The 26,636-nt window shown below is 41.7% G+C and overlaps 1 protein-coding gene across 1 annotated transcript in view; it reads right to left on the bottom strand.

The window, feature by feature from the left end:
• Window positions 1–956: 956 nt before the first annotated feature.
• Window positions 957–26,636, bottom strand: part of MAP3K19 (mitogen-activated protein kinase kinase kinase 19) — a 64,997-nt gene continuing 39,317 nt past the window's right edge. Inside the window, exons 8-14 of the mRNA XM_035006545.1 lie at window positions 21,474–21,552; window positions 20,300–20,559; window positions 16,940–16,983; window positions 11,498–13,951; window positions 7,938–8,087; window positions 6,157–6,854; window positions 957–1,023 (exon numbers count right to left, since the gene is read on the bottom strand). Coding sequence (XP_034862436.1) covers window positions 957–1,023; window positions 6,157–6,854; window positions 7,938–8,087; window positions 11,498–13,951; window positions 16,940–16,983; window positions 20,300–20,559; window positions 21,474–21,552 — 3,752 coding nt within the window. The remainder of the gene's footprint in view (window positions 1,024–6,156; window positions 6,855–7,937; window positions 8,088–11,497; window positions 13,952–16,939; window positions 16,984–20,299; window positions 20,560–21,473; window positions 21,553–26,636) is intronic.

Here is a 26,636-nt window from a genome sequence, read left to right as displayed (position 1 = left end):
TGACTCTTGATTTAGGCTCAGGTTATGATCTCAGGATCCTGATGTCGGGCTTTGCACTCAGCCAGGAGTCCGCTTGAGGATCCTTTCTCTCCCTCTGCCCCTCCCTCTGCTTGCTCTATCGCTCTTTCTCTCAAATAAATAAATCCTTAAAAAAAAAAAGTGACCTCACTGGGGATGTCCTTCATTCAGGTGAAATGAGCCCTGAAAAAAATTTATATGCTGACCCACTCCCCTTGATCAGATCTAGCTTTTGTCCTACTAGCAGGCTTAGGTTTAGCTAGTTCTAGATGTGCCATGACTTAATGCACCCTGCAAATAAGTGAAGTCTTCAGGTCATACTATAAATTACAGGGAAAGCAGCCTGAGGTGTATGGAGCCACCTTGAACAGTACAGCTTCTTGTAGGTGGAAACTTAGGGGACCCTCTGATAATGAAATGCCAAGGCCCTTAGCTCTTCCTGTTAACTTTGAGGCTCCTGTAGTCTGCAAAGTTAAGATTGCTGCCAAAGTAAACAGAATCTAGCATCTCTCTAGTTTTTAATTTCTCACCTTCCTTTCATTTCCTTTCCCAGAAATAAATGTCTTTACCCACCAAGCCAAAACAATTTTTTTTGTTTTTACAATTTAAGGACATTAAAATTGATAGACCAAAACTAAAAGGTAGAATCCTACAAAGGAATAGAGATTGTAATTCTTGGACAGTCCAAAGCTGTAAACACTGGAATAGGTTTTTTGTTGTTATGTTGAAGAAAATGTTCTCATATACATGTGTAACCATGCCTGAAGCTTGAGGAGGCTAATACGTAGCAAAATTACTAGTTAGCGACACTGCAGGATCTGGTTAAATTGGGTTGAGTTGACTCAGTAGTAGGAAAACAAAGGTCCCTTAACCATCATTCCCACAATGAAGCAATCACAGTGCCTATAAAGGAACTGGAGAGAAAAGTGGATGTACATTCAGTGACTTCTTACCAAGAAGGAGTGCTTCAGGAGCTGGGTGGCAGAAGGTCGCTCATGCTGGTCCCTAAGAAGGGAAAAACAATTTAGAAACAGCACCCCATTAGTGCCTCCCAACTGGATCTACTTGACTCAAAATGCCAACTTTAAAAACGGAAGTACAGGGGCACTTGGGTGGTTCAGTCGGTTAAGTGACCGACTTGATTTCGGCTCAGGTCATGATCTCAGTCCTGGGATCAAGCCCCACGTCAGACTCGGCACTTAGTGGGAAGTCTGCTTAAAGATTCTCTCTTTCCCTCTCCCTCTCCCTCTGCCCCTCCCCCACCCCTGCTTATGTGCGTGCACCCTCTAAAATAAATAAATCTTTAAAAAATTTTAAAATAAAAATGGATGTACAATCTTGGCCAAACAGATTTGAGTCCACACTTAAGCCTTTAGCTGTGTGAGCTTATTAGGTCAGTGACCTAAACTCTTCTCATCAGTAAAATGGGGATAACAATAACACCTAACTCCTTGAGAGAAATAATGTATATACAAGTGTTGAACAGTGTCTGGCACATAGTGATAGTTCAAAAAGTAGTCACTATTATTAAAAACTAGGCCCTACTTTCCCATTGTACTTTTGTTCAGTTTGGGGTGTAATTTATACAGTAAGACCCACACTTGTAGATGTACAATTTAATGCACTTTTAACTAGCATTAAATTTACTTTTAAAACTTAGAGGCACTGGAATCCAGAACTGAAAATCCTTTAAGGGGGTGGCTCAGTTGGTTAAGCATCTGACTCTTGATTTTGGCTCAGGTTATGTTCTCAGGGTCATGAGATCGAGCCCTGTGTTGGGCTCTGCGCTGAGTGAGGAGTCTGGTTGAGATTCTCTCTCTCCCTCTGCCCCTTCCCCCACTCTTTTCTCCCTCTCTCTCTCTCTCTCTTTCTCAAAATAAAATCTAAGATCTTTTTTTAAAAAAGCCTTTAAGAAGGGGCACCTGGGTGGTTCATTCGGTTAAGCGACCACTTTCAGCTCAGGTCATGATCTTCGAGCCCCATGTTAGGCCCTGCGCTCAGCAGGGAACCTGCTTCTCCCTTGTCCTCTGCTCCTCCCCGCCCCCCCTACTTGTGCACTCCCTCTCTCTCTCTCTCTCTCAAATAAAATCTTTTAAAAAATGAAAGATGTAGGGGCGCCTGGGTGGCTCAGTCGTTAGGCGTCTGCCTTCGGCTCAGGTCGTGATCCCAGGGTCCTGGGATCGAGCCCCGCATCGGGCTCCCTGCTCAGCGGGAAGCCTGCTTCTCCCTCTCCCACTCCCCCTGCTTGTGTTCCCTCTCTCGCTGTGTCTCTGTCAAATAAATAAAATCTTTAAAAATATATAAAATAAAAACTAAAAGATGTAGACATTTAAATGTGTTTTGGTGATTAATTGAAATAATCCCATTTGGGGCACTCTTGGGTGAGCATAAAGTAATGGGAGACAGTTATACACTTAGTACTATTTTGGTTTAGGTTATTTTTCCTCAAATTAAAATTTTGCCAATAAACAGTGAACAATGAAGCCGTGAACCAGTCAATAGTTATCTGCAATGACCTATTCCAAAGACATTATTTTGCCTGAATTGGCTATCTTTTGATAATTTGGGTGGCAGGGAATGGAGGCAGTGGGGGGATGGGGAGAGGTGCAGGGGATAACTACCAGGATAGCCCAGATGAAAATGGACATAAAGATACAGTGACCATAAATTATTTTGAAATAAAACCTCCACTTTTGGAAGCCCTTTCTCCTGTCTTCAAAATACGCAGAAATCTCTCCTCTCCAAAAATTCTTTCCTTAACATAGCCAAACCCATTGACTTTTTTTTTTTCCAACATTCATTATCCCAAACCTTACCCTTTGGCCCATTCCTCTCTATAGAAATTGCCCTCGTAAAATTAACCATGATCCTCTCATTACCAAATGTAATGAGTTCATCCTCCTTGTCATCTCTACAGTAGCATTTGAAGCATTCACTACCCCCTCCTTTCAAAACGATCTCTGCATAGACTTGGAGGAAACTTTTCTTGGTTCTTCTCCGGCCTTGGGACAACTCCCCTCCCTCCCTCCCTCCTTTCCTTCAGCCACGTGCTAGACTTGATGTTATGTCTGTTGTTACTTCTCCCCTGAGCATTTTCAATAAAATTTTCCTCAGCCCCCTTAAGTTGTTCATGACTATAGCTACCAACCTTCGGATTTCTAAAGATGGACCTCCAATCTCATTTGCTTTCCTGAGCTCCAATCCCATAGCTTCGAAAATTTCCTTAAATGGTGGGCCCTCTTCAATTCCCTCCCCTGCTCCTCTTTCACAACTTTCTATTATTTCTTCCATTATCCATACTCAAAACCATGCAGTCCCATCATGCCCCATCACCAAGTCCTGATTCACCTTCCTCTGGAATGTTTTGGAACCCTTCTCTTTATAGTCCCACTGCTTCCACCACCATCCAAGTCCAAGCTGTGGATTCCTGCTTGGCCTTCTAGTCTCAAGCAGCTCCGTGTGAAGTCCTTCGATGCACTGCCATCCGACTTGCTTTCCCAAAGGCCAGTTTCTTTACAGCCTGATCTGCCCCAAATTCTTTACAGTCCCCTGCTCTTCGCTGCCTATTGCAACAAAGCTAACTGCCTTGGCCTGACTTCCCAGAACTTTCTTTTTGTTTTAAGATTTTATTTATTTATTTATTTGGCAGAGAGAGCACAAGCAGGGGGAGCCACAGGCAGAGGGAGCAGCAGGCTCCCCGCTGAGCAGGGAGCCCGACGTGGGGCTCGATCCCAGTACCCTGGGATCATGACCTGAGCCGAAGGCAGATGCTTAACCCACTGAGCCACCCAGGCACCCCTTCCCAGATTTTCAACCTGCCCGTAGGAGTACCCCCACTCACACATCCTATTGCTCCCCAAAGTTCATTTCTGATCTATTCAGTCCTTGTTCTGGTCAACACCTAGTCATCTGTACTTCTGAATCTTTAGCAGTGCCTCCCCCCCACTTTATTTCTGACTATCCACACCTCCAAGGAATATCGTCATAAGGCAAGATTCTAGAGTCCTTAGGGTCTTTGCCATAGAATTTCAAGAGGTAATTTTATGCTTGTATATGATGCTAATTAGGTCAGATGTATTAGTATTCTCCCAAACATTTAATAACTATGGAGCCCTAATTATGTGCCCCATACTCTGCTAAGCAATTTACATTAACTCTCACAACAACCCTATTAATTTATCATTAATGGTATGAGTTGTGTATTGCTTGTTCATGAAGCAATGTTTCAAAAGGAGAGCCATAAAAAAGATTTCACCCTTTCTCTTTAAAGCTCTGTGTGTGTGTGTGTGTGTATGAATAATGATAACTCAAAAGAAAAATGAAAATAGCATGTAGTTTCTGTGGATCAATAATAGATAATTGTTCAATTCAGAACAGAGCAACTATAGTAGTCTTAAGAGCTAAGACCAATTCCAAAACTAGTAGTGGTTCATATGATGTTTCTAACACCTTTATGTCTCTCGTGTGAGGTTTTTTGCGGGGAACAAGGGGCAGCTCTGTGCCTGGGGCTCTGTCCACAAAATCCACACTGGAACGCCTATGGTGTCTACATCTGAGGATGCCCAGAACTGGAGCATGGAGTATGTGTTCCTGCCTCGTCCTGAGCAATCCCCTGAAATCAACCAGGACAATGGTACACATGATGGCAAAGAGAGACAGAGTCTGAAAGAGAGAGGCACATTGGTCAGCAGGCAGGGAGAACTGTGGGTTTTGAGATTCATTAAGAAAGAAAAAAATGAACCCATTCCGGGAATTGGAGTTTGCCATGTATGCTTGCTTAAAGCTGGAGCACTAGAATTTTTCATCGAGGAAAAAGAATGCACACTTCTTTGAAAGCAAGACAGCCTTCCTCGTCCTGCATGTACAACTAAATGTTGAGCCTCCTAGGTGTGGATAGAGGCCAGGCGGGTGGGCTCCGGCACCCCACCCTACACTTCAGCTCTCCCTCACCATATACATACGCACATACACACATACTTTAACCAGAGCCATCTCTCTGCTCTTATGTTTTATTCTTTGAATTAAAATTTCGTATGAGGGGTGCCTGGTGGCTTAGTTAAGATTCTGACTCTTGATCGCAGCTCAGGTCTTGATCTCAGGGTTGTGAGTTCAAACCCCACACTGGGCTCCATGCTAGGCATGAGTCTATTTAAAAAAAATAAAAGCAAAGAAATTCATACGAGCAGAGAATGCCTGGCTAAGAAAAGTTTGAAAACCACACAAGTGGGTAATCTCTAAGGTCCCTTCTAACATTTTACCCAACATTTTATTCCATAGATACTAGGGAGCATCAGAACAGGAAAAAACAGACAACTTTCTGCTACTTTTCTGCTTCCCCAATTATTCCCCACATTTGATGCATAAAATGCTTCAATTAGAGATTTGTTCCTTTGGCTCCAAGGCTCAAATGTTTCCCCTCATTTTGGATGCCAGCGTCTCTGGGGGGACCGACACATTAAATCTGTCAGTCATCAATCAGTCAATTCATATCAATCCCTCAATATGAATGACTTTCTCACATACTTTCCTGAGAGCCGGTTTTAGGAAGGAGGTGGGAGGGGCGCCTGGGTGGCTCAGTCGGTTTAAGCGACTGCCTTCAGCTCAGGTCATGATCCTGGAGTCCCGGGATCGAGTCCCGCATCGGGCTCCCTGCTCGGCAGGGGGTCTGCTTCTCCCTCTGACCCTCCTCCCTCTCATGCTCTCTGTCTCTCATTCTCTCTCTCTCAAATAAATAAATTAAAAAAAAAAAAAAAGAGGAAGGAGGTGGGAACACCGGTTCCTTGAGAGGAAAGGCAGCTCAGGAAAGGGGAACCTAAGCACAGGTAATATCATTGCACCATGACCAGTCCCTCGGAAGACGTCCCACTCATAAATAAGTAGATCTTTAGCAATGTTCACACACCCATTGATTTGTCTGTCCCTGATAAGACATTTAATTGAGACACTTGCTACTTGAGGCATTACCCTCCCTACCCCGATGCAATGAGGAGCACAATCACCCAATGTGGTTAACCATGATTCCTTCCAGTACAAAATCACTCCCTGCTTGATTTTTTTGTGGGCCATAAGCTGCAGGGGAAATGTCAGCAATCTTGGACTCCCTACGGATTTCTCCTCCGCCTGTGTTCAGTTTCCTACCTGGTTAGGCACACGCGCACAAAGTCCGCTGCGTTTTCCGAGAAGTGTTCTGGTAACGGAGGCATCAGCCCTCGGTGTGGTCCAATGTAAAACATGGCTGCCATCCTGTCCATTGAAGCCAGTGGAGGCTTCCCTGTGGCCATCTCAAACACGGTGCAGCCAATGCTCCAGATGTCTGACTTCCTTCCGTAGCCAGACTCATTGATGACTTCCGGGGCCATCCAGTATGGAGTCCCATGCATGGACTTGAGCATGTCACTGTGGGTGCCATTTAAGCCAGCCCAGGCCAAACGCTTGGCACAGCCGAAGTCAATTAGCTTTATTATTCCGGTTGGCATAAGCATGACATTATTTCCTTTGATATCTCGATGCACCACACAGTTCTCATGGAGATAAGCAACACCTTGCAGAATTTGTCTTGTATATTTACAGAACACCATCTCAGGCAATGGCCCAAAACGGTTTATAATACTAGAGATTGAGCCACCAGGGACAAACTCCATGAAAATGTTTACAATATTCTCTTCCAAGCATGTCCCCAAATAGGCCACAATGTTGACATGTTTCAGTGCTTTGAGCAAATCTACTTCTTCCTGCAGTTTCCGGTATTCTTTTTCGGTAGCTAATTTATCAGAAGTATCCAAAGCCACCTGTTTTACAGCTATTAGCTGTCCTTGGCTAGTAAGACCACAATATACCTAGAAGCAAACCTTATTATTAAATTTAAATTATATAACCTGTTCACAAAATGCCTCAGGTGACGCTCGTCTTTCCCTTCTCCTCCCAAACCCTTGTATTCTTCTAAGTTGACACATCCCTACCTAAATGCAAAGTACCTAAGCAAATTCAATGTTTCAGTGAGGCCAAAATGGGGATGAGTAGCATGGTGAATGGATATCATATTGGCTTGGAGTCAAGTGGCCTGGATTGGTTAGAATCCTGGCCTCACCATTCCCCAGGTATGTAACTTCGGGTAAGTTGTATAATCTTTTTGACCTCAGTTTTTCTCATCTATAAAATGGAGGTGATAATTCTTACCTCACAGATATCTACATGACTACACTGGGAAAACTCCTCACCAAATAAGTGAAACGCCTATTTCAGTGCTAAAGCTCCAAGGAGAGAGAGGAACGCAGGTCCTGGGGTAATTTGGCAGTGACCCCATCATGTGTCTTCAGTGGTTTCATGTCTTTCCAGCTTCTTGCTGATATGTCCCCAGCTGAAAAATAACCTGTCTTATCTGGGGATCGGTCTTCTTTTTACCAATCTATGTAAATACTATCTAATGTGCTAGGAATTAGATGGTCTCTGATGCAATTCAAAAACTGTAAGGAACATTTTTTTGTTTTTGCCACTCAACAATGGTTCTCCCAACTTCTGGTAACATCCTGAGCTGTTGAGCCATGAGACATCTCTCCCACTGGACTTGGACCCAGGAGAATGAGAGGTTAGAAATACATTGGCCATTGCCCCACCACATAGACCCTGAGAATGAGACCCATTAGGAGACATACAGAGAGGCCAGACCCTAGTGACATTGTTTGACCCCTGAAATCAGCTATGTCCAGAGCCACACCTATTCCAGACCTTTCAGTTACATGAACCAGTGAACATCCTTTCCCCCAGGCCAGTTTGGGTTGGGTTTCCTATTACTTCCAATTGAAAAAGTTCCAAGTCAAAGAGTTTACAGCGTGGGGAGGGCACGAGAGGATTAGGAAGGAAAGGGTGGGTCAAGAAGGAGTGGGGATTTGGGGTTTCATCATGTTTCCCATTTAACTTACTGTACCATAGGCTCCCTTCCCAAGGATCTCGCCCTTTGTCCACAGGATACATTCTTCATACTTTGAACTATTTTCAGAAAATGTCTTCTTTTCATTTGGGTTGAGAAATTTCTCCTCCTTGTTGAATATCCTAAACCCACTACTACACCTCTGGGACAATGAGACAAAAGGAAAAGTCACCATTAAACTCTGAGTCATTGGGATGGAGAAGATGGCTGGAAAGTAGAGTCTTCCTTTCTTCTAACTCGGGACCAACTAGAGAAAGCCAAATATGCACCCGTAATTAGTCATATAGGATGCTGCTTGTTAGCCCACCTCCAGTCTCCCCCTGCCAAGAGCCTCCAATCAGAGCATACTGAAAGCTGCCCTTCTCTCCCTCCAAGAAGGTTTCCCCCTCCTCTGCCTGCCTTTGAGTCTCTGCCAAACACAAATGTTAGTGGCTGACTCTTGCTAGAGCAAGCTCTGAATAGCTTTTGTCTGTTCTTCAGTTATTTCCACGACACAAACATACACTCAAACACACACATATATGCATAAGCCTATATACATACACACATTCATACACAAATACACACACACACACTCTCTCTTCCTCACGCACAGCCACAACACTGAAGTGTGGTCAAGACCAGCTGCAATAGAATGACGATCCTTGTCCTCTAGACCTTTGCTCCTCCAAGGAGAATCTGCAGACAGGTGAATCAACATCACATGGGAGCTTGTTAGACATGCAGAATCTCAGGCCCCAGACATACTGAATCAGTGTCTACATTTTAACATGATCCCCAAGTGATTTGCATTCACAGTAAGCTTTGAGAAGCCCTGCTCTAGAAGTCAGGGAACAAGAATCTCTGTAGAACTTAGACCATGTTTTCCAACTGGTTGATCAGGGCCAAAAATGCTTTGTTTTGATCTCCTCCACAAGTTCTTAAAAATAAATGATGGTGACGCAGATGCATGGTGAAGGCCATTATGATCAAGACTGCCTTGCAAGTGTACCTTCCTCAGGAATGAAAAGGCCATCTGGGTACCTCCTCCCCATCCTTTCATGTTTCTATCCAAACTAAACTTAAGGACTGCTTGGGAAGGAAAAGGCTGCAAAAAGTCAGTTTTGACTCCACCAGTACAGGATGGGGTTATGGGCTGCTATTTTTTTTTTTTTTTTTAAGATTTTATTTATTTGACAGAGAGATAGTGAGAGCAGGAACACAAGCAGGGGGAGTGGGAGAGGGAGAAGCAGGCTTCCCGCCGAACAGGGAGCCCGATGCGGGGCTCGATCCCAGGACCCTGGGATCATGACCTGAGCCGAAGGCAGACGCTTAACGACTGAGCCACCCAGGCGCCCCGGGCTGCTGATATTTACTAGCTTGTTAGCTTTGCTTAAATTTAAAATGGCAGAGTGGTGGGGCGCCTTGGTGGCTTAATCGGTGGAGCGATTGACTCTTGGTTTTGGCTCAGGTTATGATCTTATGGGTCATGATCTCTTGACATCAAGCCCCAAGTCAGACTCTGGGCTCAGCAGGGAGTCTGCTTAAAGATTCTCTCCCTCTGCCCCACCCCCTGCACGCATGTGCATGTACATGCGCTCGCGCGCTCTCTCTCTCTCTCAATCTCAAATAAATCTTTAAAAAAAATTAAAATGGCAGAGTGGTAGACTCATCTCAGACACACAGGTGTGCACACACATATCCCCGTTTCTTACCCAAGCCTGGAGGCCTCCCTGAATCACTACCTACCCCCAACAGAAACCAAATTCACCATGAGGGCAGAGCTGGTGTTTCAGGACAAGAAATAATCTCACGCTGCAGTGATAAGAGTGTGGGCTGGAAGCAGAATGCCTGGTCCCACCACTCACTGACTATGTTAACTTTCTAAGCCTCAATTTTCTCATCTTCCAGATGGGGACTTGTTATGTCATAGAGTGTTATGAAGCATATAAAGAAGACAATGTAACATACCTCGCTCCTACATGGTAAGTTCTCAATAAACCTAGCTATGATATAACTATTTGCCTTGTGTATACTTTGATCGACTGACTAAAATAATTGTTCCTGATCCTGAGATAGTGTGATATAGCCTGAGTCAGTGCTCAATAAATATTTCAGATAAACCTACCATTTCTGTCTTTAAAATTTGAGTAGAACACGAGGCTCATGTAATCCAGTGAGAATTGAAACAGACAAAACAAAACCCAATGGATCTGTTGATATTCTTCTTCCCCATTCCTACGCCCATGCCAAACAATTTTTTTTTTAATTTTTCATGATTGTTGCTTATTTTCCTTGAGAGCAATGGCTAAATCTTGTACCCCATCATGTCTCTAGTTCTTAGCCCAGCGCCAGAAACACAGTAGGCACCAATAATATTTCCGTGTTAAAGTTTTCGTATTTCATGCCTTCGTACCTGTTTTGGAATCAGCTGGTGAGCTACTTGTGCATTTCCTTCTGTCTCACATATACCTAGAGCAGTGTTTTACCCACGATTATCTCTCCGCTATTTGCTGATGGAAAACATCTTCACTGAATAAAATATTGACCTACTTTAAATAAATAGTTTTGCTATATTAATGTACCTAAAGTGATGTCATTGCAGTGTCAGGCTAGCTGAATTCCAGAAGTAAGGCGGTGTAATGAAAACATCTCAGCCTGTTGGCGAGGATGCGGAGAAAGGGGAACCCTCCTACACTGTTGGTGGGAATGCAAGCTGGTGCAGCCACTCTGGAAAACTGTATGGAGGTTCCTCAAAAAGTTGAAAATAGAGCTACCCTATGATCCAGCAATTGCACTACTGGGTATTTACCCCAAAGATACAAATGTAGTGATCCGAAGGGGCACATGCACCCCAATGTTTGTAGAAGCAATGTCCACAATAGCCAAACTATGGAAAGAGCCTAGATGTCCATCGACAGATGAATGGAGGATGTGGTACACACACACACACACACACACACACAATATGGAATATTATGCAGCCATCAAAAATATGAAATCTTGTCATTTGCAACGATGTGGATGGAACTAGAGGGTATTATGCTAAGAGAAGTCAATCAGAGAAAGACAAGTATCTTATGATCTCACTGATATGAGGAATTTGAGAAACAAAACAATGGATCATAGGGGAAGGGAGGGGAAAATGAAACAAGACAAAACCAGAGAGGGAGACAAACCATAAGAGACTCTTAATCTCAGGAAACAAACTGAGGGTTGCTGGAGTGGAGGGGGTGGGAGGGATGGGGTGGCTGGGTGATGGACATTGGGGAGGGTATGTACTATGGTGAGTGCTGTGAATTGTGTAAGACTGATGAATCACAGACCTGTACCCCTGAAACAAATAATACATTATATGTTAATTTTAAATTAATTAATTAATTAAAAAAGAAAAAGGAAACATCTTAGCCTGACAGTCAGGGGATCTGGATTCCAAACTTGCAACCAAATAGTGAGACCTTGACAAAACTACTGAGTTGGTTAGGATTTCTGATTCCTTATTTGAAAATAAGGAGTTTGAACCAGACTCTGAGGTTCCTGCCTCAATGAATCACTGATTCTAATTATACCAACCTGTATTTTAACATTTGTCGTCTCTCCGCCCAATTCTGGCGTGGTTTTTCCTCTCCTACTGAAGACAGGATTTAGGTTTTCAGGATCTGTTTCATTTGCCATTATTTGATAAGAGGTGTTATCTCTCTCATCAAGAGCTAATAGTTCTGCAGCTAGGCATCCTAATAGTTCATCTGTCAATTCTTCATTCTTCACAGAATCTAGAATTTCTTGCGAAATTGAATTTGCATCATTTAAAGTTTGTCCAAATGTGTGATATGTAATTGACTCATTAGCTAAACTATCATGATCCAAAGAATGTGCCCAATGTTGATATGCTTGGGAAGATGCACTCTGTTGTTTCTCTTGGAAAGAGAAACTCGTAGGTGTTTCAGACTTATCTAAAACACTTTCGAACCCTATATCGTTAGTCAAAATTTGGTTGGCATTTATTTTACCAAGAGATGCTGTATTCTGCTTTTCTTGCAGTACATGCTTATTGGAACCCTTCTCACTGGGCACTGCCCAGCTATTTTCTGAAAGAACAAATGGGGTCTGGTGATGTAGTTCTTCAAGTTTATGCAGATCTCTGAGGCTTGTGGCAAGTATTTGATTGTTAGAAATGTCTACTTCATTAGCAGACTCTTCCACAGAGACTTCTTCAACAGTGGACAAACCTGTAACAGGAAGGAATCCATTCTGTGCAGTGGACCGCTTCTGAACCAGAGCCAAGTTCATGGGCTGACCTTCATCACTGGAAGAGAGAAAGTCATTTCCTGAAGACTTTATCTGCCACTCTGGATCTGAAATATCATCACCATTTTCAATGTCTTGTAAGTTGCTACCTACGGCCTTGTAACCCTTTTCTTTAGAAATTAAACTTTTGCTCTTTTGTTTAATGCCAAGCGAAGGCTTTGCAGGTTTAATGTGTGGTCTTTTCTGAGAAAATCTTGTTCTGCTATTGCTGCTTCTCTCACTGTGTGACGATTGACATTTATTGGTAATACATCTGCCAGACGGAGCTGAGCATATCTCTCGGTAATATTTGTGCTCCTGATGTTCAGCCTCTCTCATGTGACAATAAACAGGAGTCCCAAACATTTCATAGATTCCAGGCCCATTAGCAGTTGAATTGATTTCTTTGAACATGTCACTATACTTAAGATCTAAATAATTTAGTCTTGGCTCTGTTGGTTGAGCAGAGAGAGGAACAGGAGACTTCTTCATTCCTGGATTCTTACAGATGCAAGGAAAAGATTGCTTTTTAGGTTTCAGAGCCCTGTAAGTTGATTGCTTCTTTTCTACCTGTGGCATTCTCCTTTGAAACTTGGGTGACTGCCGAAGTCTGGGGTCAACAATCCCCAAAGCAGGGAAAACTTGAGTTTTTTTGCTGGTTTTATGCATGGTAGGCTTAATGGAACCCGCAATGGAAATCATGAAATTCTGGGGTGTCCTGTTACTGGTCTTGGTCTTTGACTCCAACTTATTTCTGTGGGTTTTCATCTTATGCCCGTCGTTTTCTTGGTGTGCAAGTATGTTGAAGTTATTGTTGTTTTGAAGAGTGCCCTTTCTTTTTTGGAGGCTCAGTTTGGCTATTGCCGGTTCCTTGGGAGGTCCATGTCCAGGGAAAGTGATGTGGATAAGAGGCACCATTGCATTCATTTCTGGTTTGGTGGCCTCTGCTACTGATATTTTTATGTTTGTCTCCATGCCTCTATGACCTTGTGGGAGCTCTTCAGTAGAGCCATCAGGGACTACATTGGACAAACTTTTAAGTACAGTACACTCTTCTAAAATATGATTTGGCTCAACTGCTTCACCTTTCTGTACTGAAGAACTTTTGGAATCAGCCTGATCATTTCTAGTCTCTTCATCCTGCCTTAGAATTATTTCTGAATGCTGGGCTTCTTGGAACTTGATTGGCATGGTACATCCAACTTCACAGTCTTGTTTACAGTTTCTGGCTAATGAACCCTCTTTCTTTCCTGATGAAAGATGTTGAGAATTCTCTTCTTCTGCTTTTCGAATTTCACGACCAATGCAGTCAAGATCCACTTCCCGATTTGTAGGAAAATTGCTCTCCTCACAATTTCCAAAGGATCCCAAAGATTGTCCCTTTTCAAAGTCAGAGACTACAATTTTGTCGCTTCCTTCTGTTTCCTTGGATTTCCTGTTCTCCTCCATCTCCATGTGTTGTCTCTGATGGCTAGCCTTCCAAAACGAGCACATGTTTCTGGACCAAATGGAGCTATCAGAGGACCTGAGAGTCTGACCCACAAACACCTTAAACGGAGCTTCCTGCTGCTTGTGTGATGGTCTAAACTCCTCAGATCGACTTCCAGGCTCTGAGAGCTTAGGTACAAAGGATATGAAGTTCAGAATATTTCTTTCTCTCTCTTTTGGATCATTGTGATTTGGGGGGATTGTATGAACACCAGGTTTCATGGACAAAAGTGACAATGGTGGCAGAGGGAACTAAAAGAAAAGAGAAAAGGCTAATGAACGCAGAAACGTACATGCATATCATATCAAGTGGTTTAAGGTAATCCAGAGAGATTATCTTTTTTTATTTAAATTCAATTAGCCAGCACATAGTACATCATTAGTTTCAGATGTAGTGTTCAACAATTCATCAGTTGCGTATAACACTCAGTGCTCATCACCACCTGCCCTCCTTAATGCCCATCACCCAGTTACCCAATCTCCCCATCCATTCCAGATAGATTCTAAGATTTGATTTAGGGAGGCCTTTACAAGGCTATCCTAGAGATCCCAATTTTATTTATCTATTTTTTTAAGATTTTATTTATTTATTTGTCAGAGACAGAGAGAGAGCACAAGCGGGGGAGTGGCAGGCAGAGGGAGAAGCAGGCTCCCCGCTGAGCAAGGAGCCTGATGTGGGACTCGATCCCAGTATCCTGGGATCATGACCTGAGCCAAAGGCAGACGCTTAACCAACTGAGCCACCCAGGTGTCCACTAGAGATCCCAATTTTAAAAACTAAAAGCTCACGCCTGGGATTTTTGGTAAAACAATACTTCTAAAAACCAAGATTGTTGGGGGTGCCTGGTTGGTTCAGTCAGTGGAGTAGGTGACTCCTGATCTCGGGGCGGTGAGTTCAAACCCCATGTTGGGTGTACAGATTACTTAAAAATAAGATCTTTTTAAAAAAATAAATAAAAAATAAAAACCAAGATTGGTATAGCTATAAAGATTCATGTTTATGTATTTATAATAAAATAAGGGCCCTATAATGTAAACGTTAAATTGTTTTAAAATATTTATTTATTTTAGGGAGGGAGAGAGAGTGTGTGAGCGGGGAGAGAGAGGGGGAGAGAAATAGATGCCCCGCTGATTGTGGAGCCCGATGTGCAGCTCCATCCAAGGAGCCTGAGATCATGACCTGAGCGGAAATCAAGAGTCCCACACTTAACCAACTGAGCCACTCAGGCGCCCCAGGTAAACATTAAAATTTTAAGATGAGAAATTTTATTTCTCTTTTCCTTTTCCTTTCCGTAGAATCGATATAAGATTTTTTTTTTTTTAGAGATTTTATTTATTTATTTGACAGAGAGAGAGATAGCGAGAGCAGGAACACAAGCAGGAGGAATGGGAGAGGGAGAAGCAGGCTTCCCACAGAGCAGGGAGCCCGATGTGGGCCTCGATCCCAGGACCCTGGGATCATGACCTGAGCCGAAGGCAGACGCTCAACGACTGAGCCACCCAGGCGCCCTCGATATAAGATATTTTTAAATACCCACTTAGAACAGCATAAAATTTCTGTTACAGAGGCACCTGGGTGTCTCGGTCTTAAGGTTAATTAAGTGTACGACTCCTGATTTCGGCTCGGGTCATGATCTCAGGGTTGTGAGATCAAGCCCTGTTTTGCGCTCTACACTGGGCAAGGAGTCTGCTTGGGATTCTCTCTCTCCCTCTTCCTCTGCCCCTCCCCGCCCCTGCTCATGCTCTCTTGCTCTCTCTCTCTTTTTTTTTTTTTTTAAGATTTTATTTATTTATTTGACAGAGAGAGACACAACGAGAGAGGGAACACAGGCAGGGGGAGTGGGAGAGGGAGAAGCAGGCTTCCCACCAAGCAGGGAGCCCGATGCAGGGCTCGATCCCAGGACTCTGGGATCATGACCTGAGCTGAAGGCAGACGCTTAACAACTGAGCCACCCAGGCGCCCCTCTTGCTCTCTCTCTTAAAAAAAAAAAAAAAAAAATCTGTTACAGTTACTTTAACAATGATCATTAGGTTACAGACTAACTCAGAATTTGTATCTGGAGCACAACTACTCCTTCATATTTTGCTGAATTGTTTTGTTGGGTGGGGCTTATAAAGGTGCCACACTATACACTTGAAAGCTAGCAACCCTGAATGGTTTTTACTTCTTGGCCCTCTCAACTCTTTTCAAATCAAGTTAGTTTTAATTATCAGCAACCTCTAGAGGTCAGTGTAACCCAATATATAAATTCAGCTTTATGGTCATTAAGCTATAAACTAACTTTCTGTTGTGGTTCTTCCCAGATTTGGTACCTAATTATATTACAATACTTATAGGCAGGGATCATGCATGGCAACTGAGAGCTATATGTTTGTCATTGTATTGCCACCTGTGTGTAAGAAGAAAGGGAAAGGAAGATGATACTAGAGATTAGGCATTAGAAGTAGTGAAATGCAGTGTAATCCCCCACTTTTATTGTAGAGATGATTTTCTTCAATCAAACGTAACGTCAGAAATAAAGACAGATTCTGCCAGGCCTTAAACATCTCCCTAGTAGCAGCTGTTATTTGTTTTTAAGGCCAATAAACTTTTTACAACACTAAGCAGTACCTATGCACTTTCTCATAGGCTCATGGGACAGAGTAGAGGCCGACAGCTGAGAGGGTCACAAGAATCTTTCCAAAAACTATACTTACAAACTAGACAACTAGGAAAATCTTTCTACCACTGGGGGAAAAGTTTACCTAATTTCTAGACATGTTAAAAGAAGACAAATTAAAATATGTCTAAAAGAGTTACTTACCTCATTATGTAGTGAACAGAAAACACCCCAGAAAAGAAATGTACATGGCAAGTATAACTCTCCCAGTAGTTATTTGTGACTCTATAAACTATCTGTGAGCTGTTGTTTTCCAAGCTATAGTTGCTGAGGATTTTGGTTCTGAGTTCTTTGATAGAGTTTGTCTCTAACAAGAGGTTCTTTGGTTTTAAATCTTAAGTCAGAAAGGCTAAAACTGGGGCACCTGAGTGGCTCAGATGGTTAAGCGTCTGCCTTCGGCTCAGGTCATGATCCCAGGGTCCTGGGATCGAGCCCCGCATCGGGCTCCCTGCTCGGCAGGGAGCCTGCTTCTCCCTCTCCCACTCCCCCTGTTTGTGTTCCCTCTCTCGCTGTGTCTCTCTCTGTCAAATAAATAAATAAAATCTTAAAAAGAAAAAAAAAAGGCTAAAACTAATCTTACCTCGATTCTTCGGTTACTGTACTTCATATCAGAAATAGAAAACTCTATAACAAGAAAAAATAAAATAGATATTCTTAATAATAGAGTGAACGCAGTAGGTCTTAAGCCAGAGTTGGAGATGGAGTGATCTTGGTGCTAACATTCGAGGAAAAGTTAAAATTAAGAGTTTTTCGAGTTGTAATCCACATGGAATGATTATAGAAAACTTAAGGCTTTAAAAAAAAAAATGAAAAAAGGGGCCCCTGGGTGGCTCAGTTGGTTAAGCAACTGCCTTCGGCTCAGGTCGTGATCCTGGAGTCCCAGAATTGAGTCACGTATCAGGCTCTCTGCTCAGTGGGGGATCTGCTTCTCCCTCTGCCCCTTCCTGCATCAAATAAATGAATAAAAATCTAAAAAAAAAAACCACTTAAGGCTACCGCCACAGAAGGGGGATGCTGTTTTATATATAATGTTGTTTTTTATATACAGTTGACCCTTGAACAACATGGGTTTGAACTGCGTGTGTCCACTTATATGTGAGTTTTTTTCAATAAATACAATAGGGTACTGTAAATGTATTTTCTTTATGATTTTTAAAAATATTTTATTGATTTATTTGAGAAAAAGAGAGAGGAGAGGAAGGAGTAGAGGGGGAGGGAGAAGGAGAGGGAAAGAATCTCAAGCAGACTCTGTGCTGAGCATGGAGCCCGACATGGGGCTCAATCCCATGACCCCGAGATCATGACCTGAGCTGAAACCAAGAGTCAGACCCTTAACCGACTGAGCACCCAGGTGCCCCCTTATGATTTTCTTAATAACATTTTCTTTTCTCTAGCTCACTTTATTGTAAGACTACAGTATATAATACACATACAAAATATGTGTTACTTGACTGTTTATGTTATTGATTAGGCTTCCAGTTAACAGTAGGCTATGAGTAGTGAAGTTTTTGGGGAGTCAGAAGTTATACATGGATTTTCTATGTCAGTGTCCCCAACCCCCACATCGTTCAAGGGCCAACTGTAAATGTATATTATATATATAATATACATATTATATATATACACACATAACATTTGTATATATGTGTGTATATTTACATTTACATTCATATTCATAATGATACTTATATTTATGTTTATGTTTATATTCTGGTAGGAAATACAAGCTTTCTGGATCAGAGAACAGAGCATTCGTTACGCACAAAGCATCATAGCACCAGTTTCCCACACTCCAATTCCCCACAGGGCAACACAGTGAGCACCATGTTTACATGTGGAGAAGCACCACAGAAGTGAACCCTGAGATTATGAGACTCAGATTGATTGGTACTTCGACCCATCTTTCTCTCCCAAGAAAGAGAGACCTTTACTATGAAATGTAAGCAAATGTCTCCAGGAGAAAGGGGAAATGTATCTCTGGGTTTTATTATCCTGGAATGTAAGCAAACAGCTCCTGAGGAAATAAATGTCTGTTTCCCAGGCACCCCTTGACAAATAATTATTGAGGTGCCTGATGAGTGACTGATACCATCCCAGAAGATGGCAATATCCTTGTGAACAACAAAGACAAAATCCTTACCCTCTAAGAGGTCATATTGTAGAGGCTGAGGTTTCCCTGTTAAGAGGATGCTACAAGTTAATACCAGAAATACAACAGAATATAATGTATAATTGGGTGCATATGTATAACCTCCTGATTTAAAAAAAAGAAAAAAACCTTTCTAAACCTATTTTAAATATGTGCATAAATATTATCCAGTGTTGGGAAGGCACGACATGAGGTAGAAAAACACTCAAACACTTCTGGTGAGAATGTAGAGGTGAGATCTTGCTGGTCGGTATCTTGGCAATATATGTTGAAGGCCTTTTACATGTGTATAGAATTCCAGTTAAAAGATCAAATGCGCCCACTTTTCTCCATTCCACAAATTTCTCACTATAATGATAGTAAAGGAAATTAAAAAGGAGTAAACAAGCACAGCAACAACAACAAAAGCCCAGAGGAACAAGACAGCAGATGAGCCAAGTCAACAAAATTTTACATGGTGAAAACTTAATGGATGAATATTGAGTGGTCCTCTGTTCTGCTCAGTGCCTGCAGGGGGAGAACTCAATAAGTAATAAGAACTCCAGAAAGGAGCAGGAATTGAAGACACTGGTTACCTCCGAAGGTGAGGATGAAACAAGGGGTTGCTTGTAAGTCTGCGGAAGAAGTAGTTTCCAGATTCCCTGTCCTGCCCCACTCATCAGGAGTTACTCTTCTCTGTTCCTGGCAGATGGCTGGAAGTTTACTTTCTGGAGAGTTTGGGACAAAGATACTAAGGAGCTAGGTATAGCTGAGAGCAGAAACAAGGTGCTGGAGTGAAAATAAAAGGATTAAGGGAAAGCCTACACACTGACAGGTGAGTCCCAGCCTTTCAACCCATCGTCAGGGGCTTGGTTATCCCTGTCCAGGAAGAACTGACCAAGACAAAAGGCTATCTGTGCACACTGACACTTGGGGAATCCCTCACTCAACCATCTAGGTCTCTCTCTGCCCATTCAACACACTCCCTGGCGCACCCAGCACTTGTTAGTGCCAAGAAATACAAACAGATAGTCAAGGAACAACGGATATGTGAGAAAAGCCACTAATGTGAAAATACAGAGAACAAGACAAATGGAAAGAACAGAGTTCAAAAGAAACAGAGACAGTGAAAAACTGTCATTAATATACTTTATGCACCTTTTCTCAGGAAGCTACTGGAAATGCACCCTATGAAAAACCCTACCCTAACAGTTTCTCTGCTATGCGATCTTATTGCAGTAAGCCAGTAAATGCACCTTGTTGGGCTACAGGTTTGTCCCTGGAGGTTTAGGCCAATTGGTTTAGGACAGTGGCAAGCAAATATCAAAGACAGCATTGTCCTAAGGGAAAATGCTGGCACCAGTGTGCTCTCTGGTAAATAAGTCTTGGGCTAGACAGAGTGGCAAACTCAAATCTTGGAGGAAGGCATCCTCCGTGTAAGCCCCCAAGATTCCCACAGGTAAACATCAACTAGATATGAGTTCACGGTAAAGATTTTTCATACATTCAAGAAAAAGATGACTGGGGCGCCTGGGTGGCTCAGTCGTTAAGTGTCTGCCTTCGGCTCGGGTCATGATCTCAGGGTCCTGGGATCGAGCCCCGCGTCGGGCTCCCTGCTCGGCAGGAAGCCTACTTCTCGCTCTCCCACTCCCCCTGCTTGTGTTCCTGCTCTCGCTATCTCTCTCTCTCTGTCAAATAAATAAATAAAAATCTTTAAAAAAAAAAAAGATGATAGATAGATAGATGATAGATGAGAGATAGATAATTTGTTGGCAGAAGAATAAAGGGATCACTGTAATTAAGTGAACTCACCTTCAGATTTTCTTTGTTGCCCCTTCCGAAAGTGAGGAACATCTTCTCTGGCTACTGATGTGGAAATGTTTGGTTCTAAGCAAGGTCTTGGTAAGAAAAAGCCCACATTCTCATCACAGAGCTCCTTGGAACTTTCCTCTTTCTTCAGAAGCAAAGGCCCCATGGTCAGCGTCTTTGTCCTGAAGTCCACCATCTCGATTTCATTTGGGAGAGAAACAGCATGTGCTCGTGCCCATTCTCGATGCACTGCGGTTATCTGACTGAAAGGGAGGAGGACACAGTTTCATTCAAAACTCATTCCACATGTCTTCTGGATCTCCACTTCTCAGTCCAGCCTGACATCACCAGAGAGTTGGAGAACTATTTCCAAGTGGAGCTGCTGAGTGGAAGAGCTGTATTCTTGAAAGGACAAGCCCTCTCCACCCTCTGACTCACACCCCACATCGTCTGCCTTCTGCACCCCACACTATAGTTTCCCCAGTCCCTATTTCCTCGAGCAGAGAAATCAGAGGGGCAAAGTGCAGGCACAGGGGATGCATTCTTTTCCTTCTCTAAAGGCATTAACCAGCCCAGGACTTCTCGAACTATCTTCGGGAAAGGACCGGTTTTTAAATTTTCCAATCCATTGTGGAATGAAACTTTTGTAGCACTTTTATAATAAAAGTGAATTAGTATCAGAATAAAGCAAAAAATCAAAACCATGAAAACAAATCCCAGTTTTTTCATTATCAGATCAGTGAACCTAAAATTACTTGGTCAAATTGTAATACAACTTTTTAAGTGTTTACATTTTCACGTTCTGTCCTGACTTCATCATGGACTGGTCACAGAAGGACCACAGAATCACATATTAAGTGGCACTGCTGTAGGGTGTCAGCAAACTCTGACCTAGGGGCCAAAGCCAGCCTTCAGTCTGTTTTTGCAATTTTATTGGATCACAGCCATACCTATTTGTTTTCATATTGTCTATGACTGCCTTGAAACTACTACTGCAGAGCTGAATCATTGCAACAGAAACCATATGACCCATAAAGACTAAAATGTGTATTATCTAGCTCCTGCCACAATAATATTTATTACAACCCCTGCTTTAGAGTGTTTTTTGGAGGGTGAATCACACAAGTATCACTTCATACTTAAATTTCAGTCTAACCTTTCAAAGAAAATTCCTTACTTGTTTTCTTGTAAATCTTCTTGGCTCATTTCTTGGGGATAACTGACATCTCTTGGAAAAGTAACAATAATCTCAACACCTATAGAAACACATGACGGTAATAAAAAGAAGAAAGTAATGAATTCCAGTGGCAACCGGGAACTGAGTATTTTACTTCTGATTATTTAGCTAATCTGTTTTTAATAATTACAGAATGTGGAATAGACTAGAAAGCCCAAAAATAAACCTACGATTATATGGTCAATTAACCTATGACAAAGGAGGCAAGAGCGTGCAATGGGGAAAAGACAGTCTCTTCAACAAATGGTGTTGGGAAAACTCAACAGCTACATGCAAAAGAATGAAAAAGTGGACCACTTTCTTACACCATACATAAAAATGTATTAAGGACCTAAATATGAAACCTGAAACCATAAAAAAAAAACCTAGAAGAGAGCACAGGTGGTAATATCATGTTGCCATAACAACATTTTTCTAGATAGGTCTCCTGAGGCAAAGGAAACAAAAGCAAAAATAAACTATTGGGATTACACCAAAACAAAAAGCTCTGCATAGCAAAGGTAACGATCAACAAAACTAAAAGACAACCTAGTGAATGAAAAAGTATTTGCAAATGACATATCTGATAAAGGGTTAGTATCCGAAATATATAAAGAACTTATACAACTCAACACCAAAAAGCAAATAATCCAATTAAAAAATGGGCAGAATGGGCGCCTGGGTGGCTCAGTCGGTTAAGCATCTGCCTTCGGGGGCCATATGCACCCCAATGTTCATAGCAGCAATGTCTGCAATAGCCAAACTGTGGAAAGAGCCGAGATGCCCTTCAACAGATGAAGGGATAAAGAAGATGTGGTCCATATATACAATGGAATATTACTCAGCCATCAGAAAAGATGAATACCCAACTTTTACATCAACATGGATGGGACTGGAGGAGATTATGCTAAGTGAAATAAGTCAAGCAGAGAAAGTCAATTATCATATGGTTTCACTTATTTGTGGAACATAAGGAATAACATGGAGGACATTAGGAGAAGGAAGGGAAAAATGGTGGGGGGGGGGCGGAATTGGAGGGAGAGATGAACCATGAGAGACTATGGACCTGAGAAACAAACAGGGTTTTAGAGGGGAGGGGGGAGGGGGGATCGGTTAGCCCGGTGATGGGTATTAAGGAGGGCAGGTACTGCATGGAGCACTGGGTGTTATACGTAAACAATGGATCGTGGATCACTACATCAAAAACTAATGTATTGTATGATGACTCACGTAACATAATAAAATTTAAAAAAAAAAAAAAGCATCTGCCTTCAGCTCAGGTCATGATCTCAGGGTCCTGGGATCAAGCCCCGCATCCGGCTCCCTGCTCCGCGGGAAGCCTGCTTCTCCCTCTCCCACTCCCCCTGCTTGTGTTCCCTCTCTTGCTGTGTCTCTCTCTGTCAAATAAATAAATAAAATCTTTTTTAAAAAATAAAAATAAATAAAAAATAGGCAGAAGACATGAGCAGACATTTCTCCAAAGAAGACATAAAAATGACAGATGCATGAGCAAAAAAAGTACGTAACAAAACTTTCCAGGTATAAAATAAAGTTTTAAGATGAGCAATGCTTTCTCCCTGGATGGAGAAAACAAGGCCTCCTTCTGTAAAGTGCAACTAATGACACCGACTTCACACAACCATTGTGAACTTTAAATGAGATCATTTTCCTTGCCCCCTAGGAACTCACTTGTGTATGAATTTTGGTCAAATCCTATCTGATTCCATGGAATGATTTCCAGTATAACCCTTAAGACAGAAAGTTCCAACTTGCAGAATCAATGCTTGCTTACAATATAACATGTTAAATTTATATTAAAAAACTAGTGTGAACCATGCTACTTTAAGGGTTGTCCATGTATTCATGTTTTTCCATTCAACAAACTTTTGTTAAGTAGATGCCAAGCCTAACTTTTTATGCTGAAGATACAGAAATAAACAAGGTGCAACTGTGTAAAGACAGCAAATAAGAAAGCCAAGAGTGTATCAAGTTAAACACTGTGATAGAAGTGTACAAATGGTGTTGTGGGAACACAGAGGCGTATCCTTCTAGAACAACCCAGTGCTTGTCCCAGGATTCAGTCCTATCTGTGTATTTCTCAGGACCATTTAGTGAGTCTCCCTATGTCTAGAGGAGCTGTGGTTTTAATCAGCCCCATTGATGGAATGCTAGGAAAGAAGTAGAGCAGAGAAGATTAAAGGAAGGTATGAATCAGACTGATCTGGACCTACATCCCTCCTCTGTTCTTCATGGATGACCTTGGGAAAGTTACTGAATAATAATAATAATAATAATAATTTGGTTTTCCTGATGTTTTCCAAATATGACGACATGAGTGCATGTTTTCTAATAAAATAGCAACGAGCACTTCTCTAAAAATGAGGTTTTCCCTTGGATGGTCAATATATTCTTAAAAATTTTTCAAAGATCCTACCACCACACTATTTATCAGCACAAAATGAGAGGCTTGGAATTACAGAGCCAGAAGGAACTTAGAGCTCATCGGATGCAAGCCCTTCATGTTATAGACAAACTGGTAACCACGAGGTTGTGTGACATGCTCAGGGCCACTCTCATACTTGGAAGGGATATGGATGTCTTTCATAACATTTTTGTAGTCATCTCTGAGTGCAAAACCTAGCTGACACGTTAAAGTAAGAAAAACCATACAGCATGCATTCCTAATAACTAAACCATCAGTGAAAAGGCTATTCTCTACAAAGGCTAAGTGCAATTAGTGCTTTGCTGTGGAAGTTCGAAAACTGTGCAGAGTGTATTCATGTGAACATGTTCTTAAGAATGACTACTTTTACAGTTATTGAGAACTCATAAACCCAGAATGTTTTTAAGCAAATTTAATGTGTTCACTAGTTTGTTAATTGGTTGATTTCTTTTTTCAAACCAAGAAACAAAGATAGAATAAGCAAGAATAAGAAATACCTACCTTTGTGGAAATTGTTAAGAACTAATGGCCCCATCCTAATTGTTGATCCCAAATAGGGGGGGAAAAATTATAGAATGTACTGACTCTGAAATCAGCTGGGAACATACAAATGTTCTCCGTTTTGTCTCTCGAATAGCATGAATGGTTGTGGGAGCCTCTGAACCTACCCAGTGGGCCAGAAAAGATGCATTGTCACATGTAGAAGTAAAACACTTGCTCCTGTGTATCCTTCCACTTAAGAAGAGGTAAGGTAACCCCACCAGAAAATGTTACTGCAGGGAGAAACTAAGAGGCAACATTTAAATACAGCCAGAAATGTAATTTCACAAAAGAAGTGAAACTGATATTCAAAGTGGGAAAATGATCATTAAATTGCTAATGTTCAGCCATTATTAAAATGAAAACTGAAAATTGGCCGAGTCTAATTCATTCAGTGATGAAAAATTATTGTCTCCAGAAGCGTCTTTCTTTCCTGTGTTTTCTGCTTGTTCTGTTTACATTGATGGGCATTGAAGTTCAAAATATTTTGACACCTTTTCCACATTTTTATAATTTCCTAAATCATGAATCTCAACACAGATTTTTTTTTTTAAACTACATTTTCCTGTCTCCTTTGCCACTAGAGTTCAGAAAGCCAACTTGAGAGACAGATTCACATGAGTTATGAAAAAATTTAAGATGCCGTCATTGTTTTTGCTGATGTGCTTGTTAGCAGATGGATGAGTTTCCAAGAATGATATGGGAGCAACTTCCTGGTTGTGGCAGAGCAGCGTGATGTGGAGGTGAGTAGCCAGTTTTGAGATGTGGTTACAAGAATTCTTCCTGACATCGAACCTAGAGTCTGTTCTTCTCCTTTGGCTTTTCAATGGTCTGTGAACTTTCTAATATTTTTTAAAAACTTCCTTCACTGCTAACTCAATTAAAAGTAGATTCTGTTATCTGCAACTAAGAATCCTGATGGATACACTGCATTAAAAAAATTTTAAGCCCAGGGGTGCCTGGGTGGCTCAGTCGTTAAGTGTCTGCCTTCGGCTCAGGTCATGATCCCAGGGTCCTGGGATCAGCCCCGCATCAGGCTCCCTGCTCCGCGGGAAGCCTGCTTCTCCCTCTCCCACTCCCCCTGTTTGTGTTCCCTCTCTCGCTGTGTCGCTCTCTGTTAAATAAATAAATAAAATCTTAAAAAAAAAAATTTAAGCCCAGTAATTTTAGGAAGTAAGTTCTTATTCCATTTATGAAGAGAGTGATTTTCCATGCTCAATGTAGTCTTCAAGGTTTGCATCTGATAATCGTTCTAGGAACGTAGCTGATTGATGAGTGCAAGATTTTTATACTAAGGAAAAGGATGAGGGATTTTTTTTTAGGGGAGCCATAAATTGTATTTTATAAATTACCATCTATAAAAGCCTATAATTAAGCCAATGCATGCTGCAGGAATATTTAGCTGTTAAAGTCTGTGGGTGTGATCTAAACATTATAGAGTTTATATATATTTTAATGATGCTCCCTTTTGAATAGAATACAGTGAACACGCAGAGATAAACTAAATGATTAAATGTGTATATCTACATCAGGATACTCATATGGCATATACAGAAAGTGTAAGGTGTTCCAGCACTTAAACATCAACAGCCTCGAGTATGTTAGGAACACATAAATGGGGGTTAAAGAGATATACTGATAACTTAAGATGAATACAACGCACAGTAGTGCCCCAAACGTTGTTATTTCAGACTTACGACTTAAAAGAGTAACTACTATAGACTAATAACTATGAGAAGAAAATGTATCAGAAACATAACTGCTTCTTTCAAATTTGGAACCCCTTATAAAAGTTCAAATTTTAAGCAAGAGCTTAGCGGGGAGGTTACCTACCCATGTATTATGGCTCCTATAAGAAAAGTCGGTGTATTTTAAAATTATAAAAATTATAAATTATTTCAAAAGAATTAACTGCACCTCAAATGGCAAGTCATCTCCAAATTGAGTAGAATAAGCAAATTATCTAGCCTCCTGGAGGGTACTTGGGACACAATTGTTCTGAGAACTCTGCTTTGAAGTGTTCGAAAGTCAAAGTCAGACCACAAGGGGTGTTTGGGAGAGGGCCAGGATTTTTTCATTTTTTTTTTTTTAAAGATTTTATTTATTTATTTGAGACAGAGAGAATGAGAGACAGCATGAGA

The sequence above is a fragment of the Mirounga leonina genome, unplaced genomic scaffold (assembly GCF_011800145.1).
Source record: "Mirounga leonina isolate KUSES-001 unplaced genomic scaffold, KU_Mleo_1.0 Mir_151, whole genome shotgun sequence".
In the NCBI taxonomy this organism is placed as follows: domain Eukaryota; kingdom Metazoa; phylum Chordata; class Mammalia; order Carnivora; family Phocidae; genus Mirounga; species Mirounga leonina.
The sequence above is the reverse complement of the archived record's forward strand: the minus strand, read 5'-3'. Positions and strand labels throughout refer to the sequence as shown.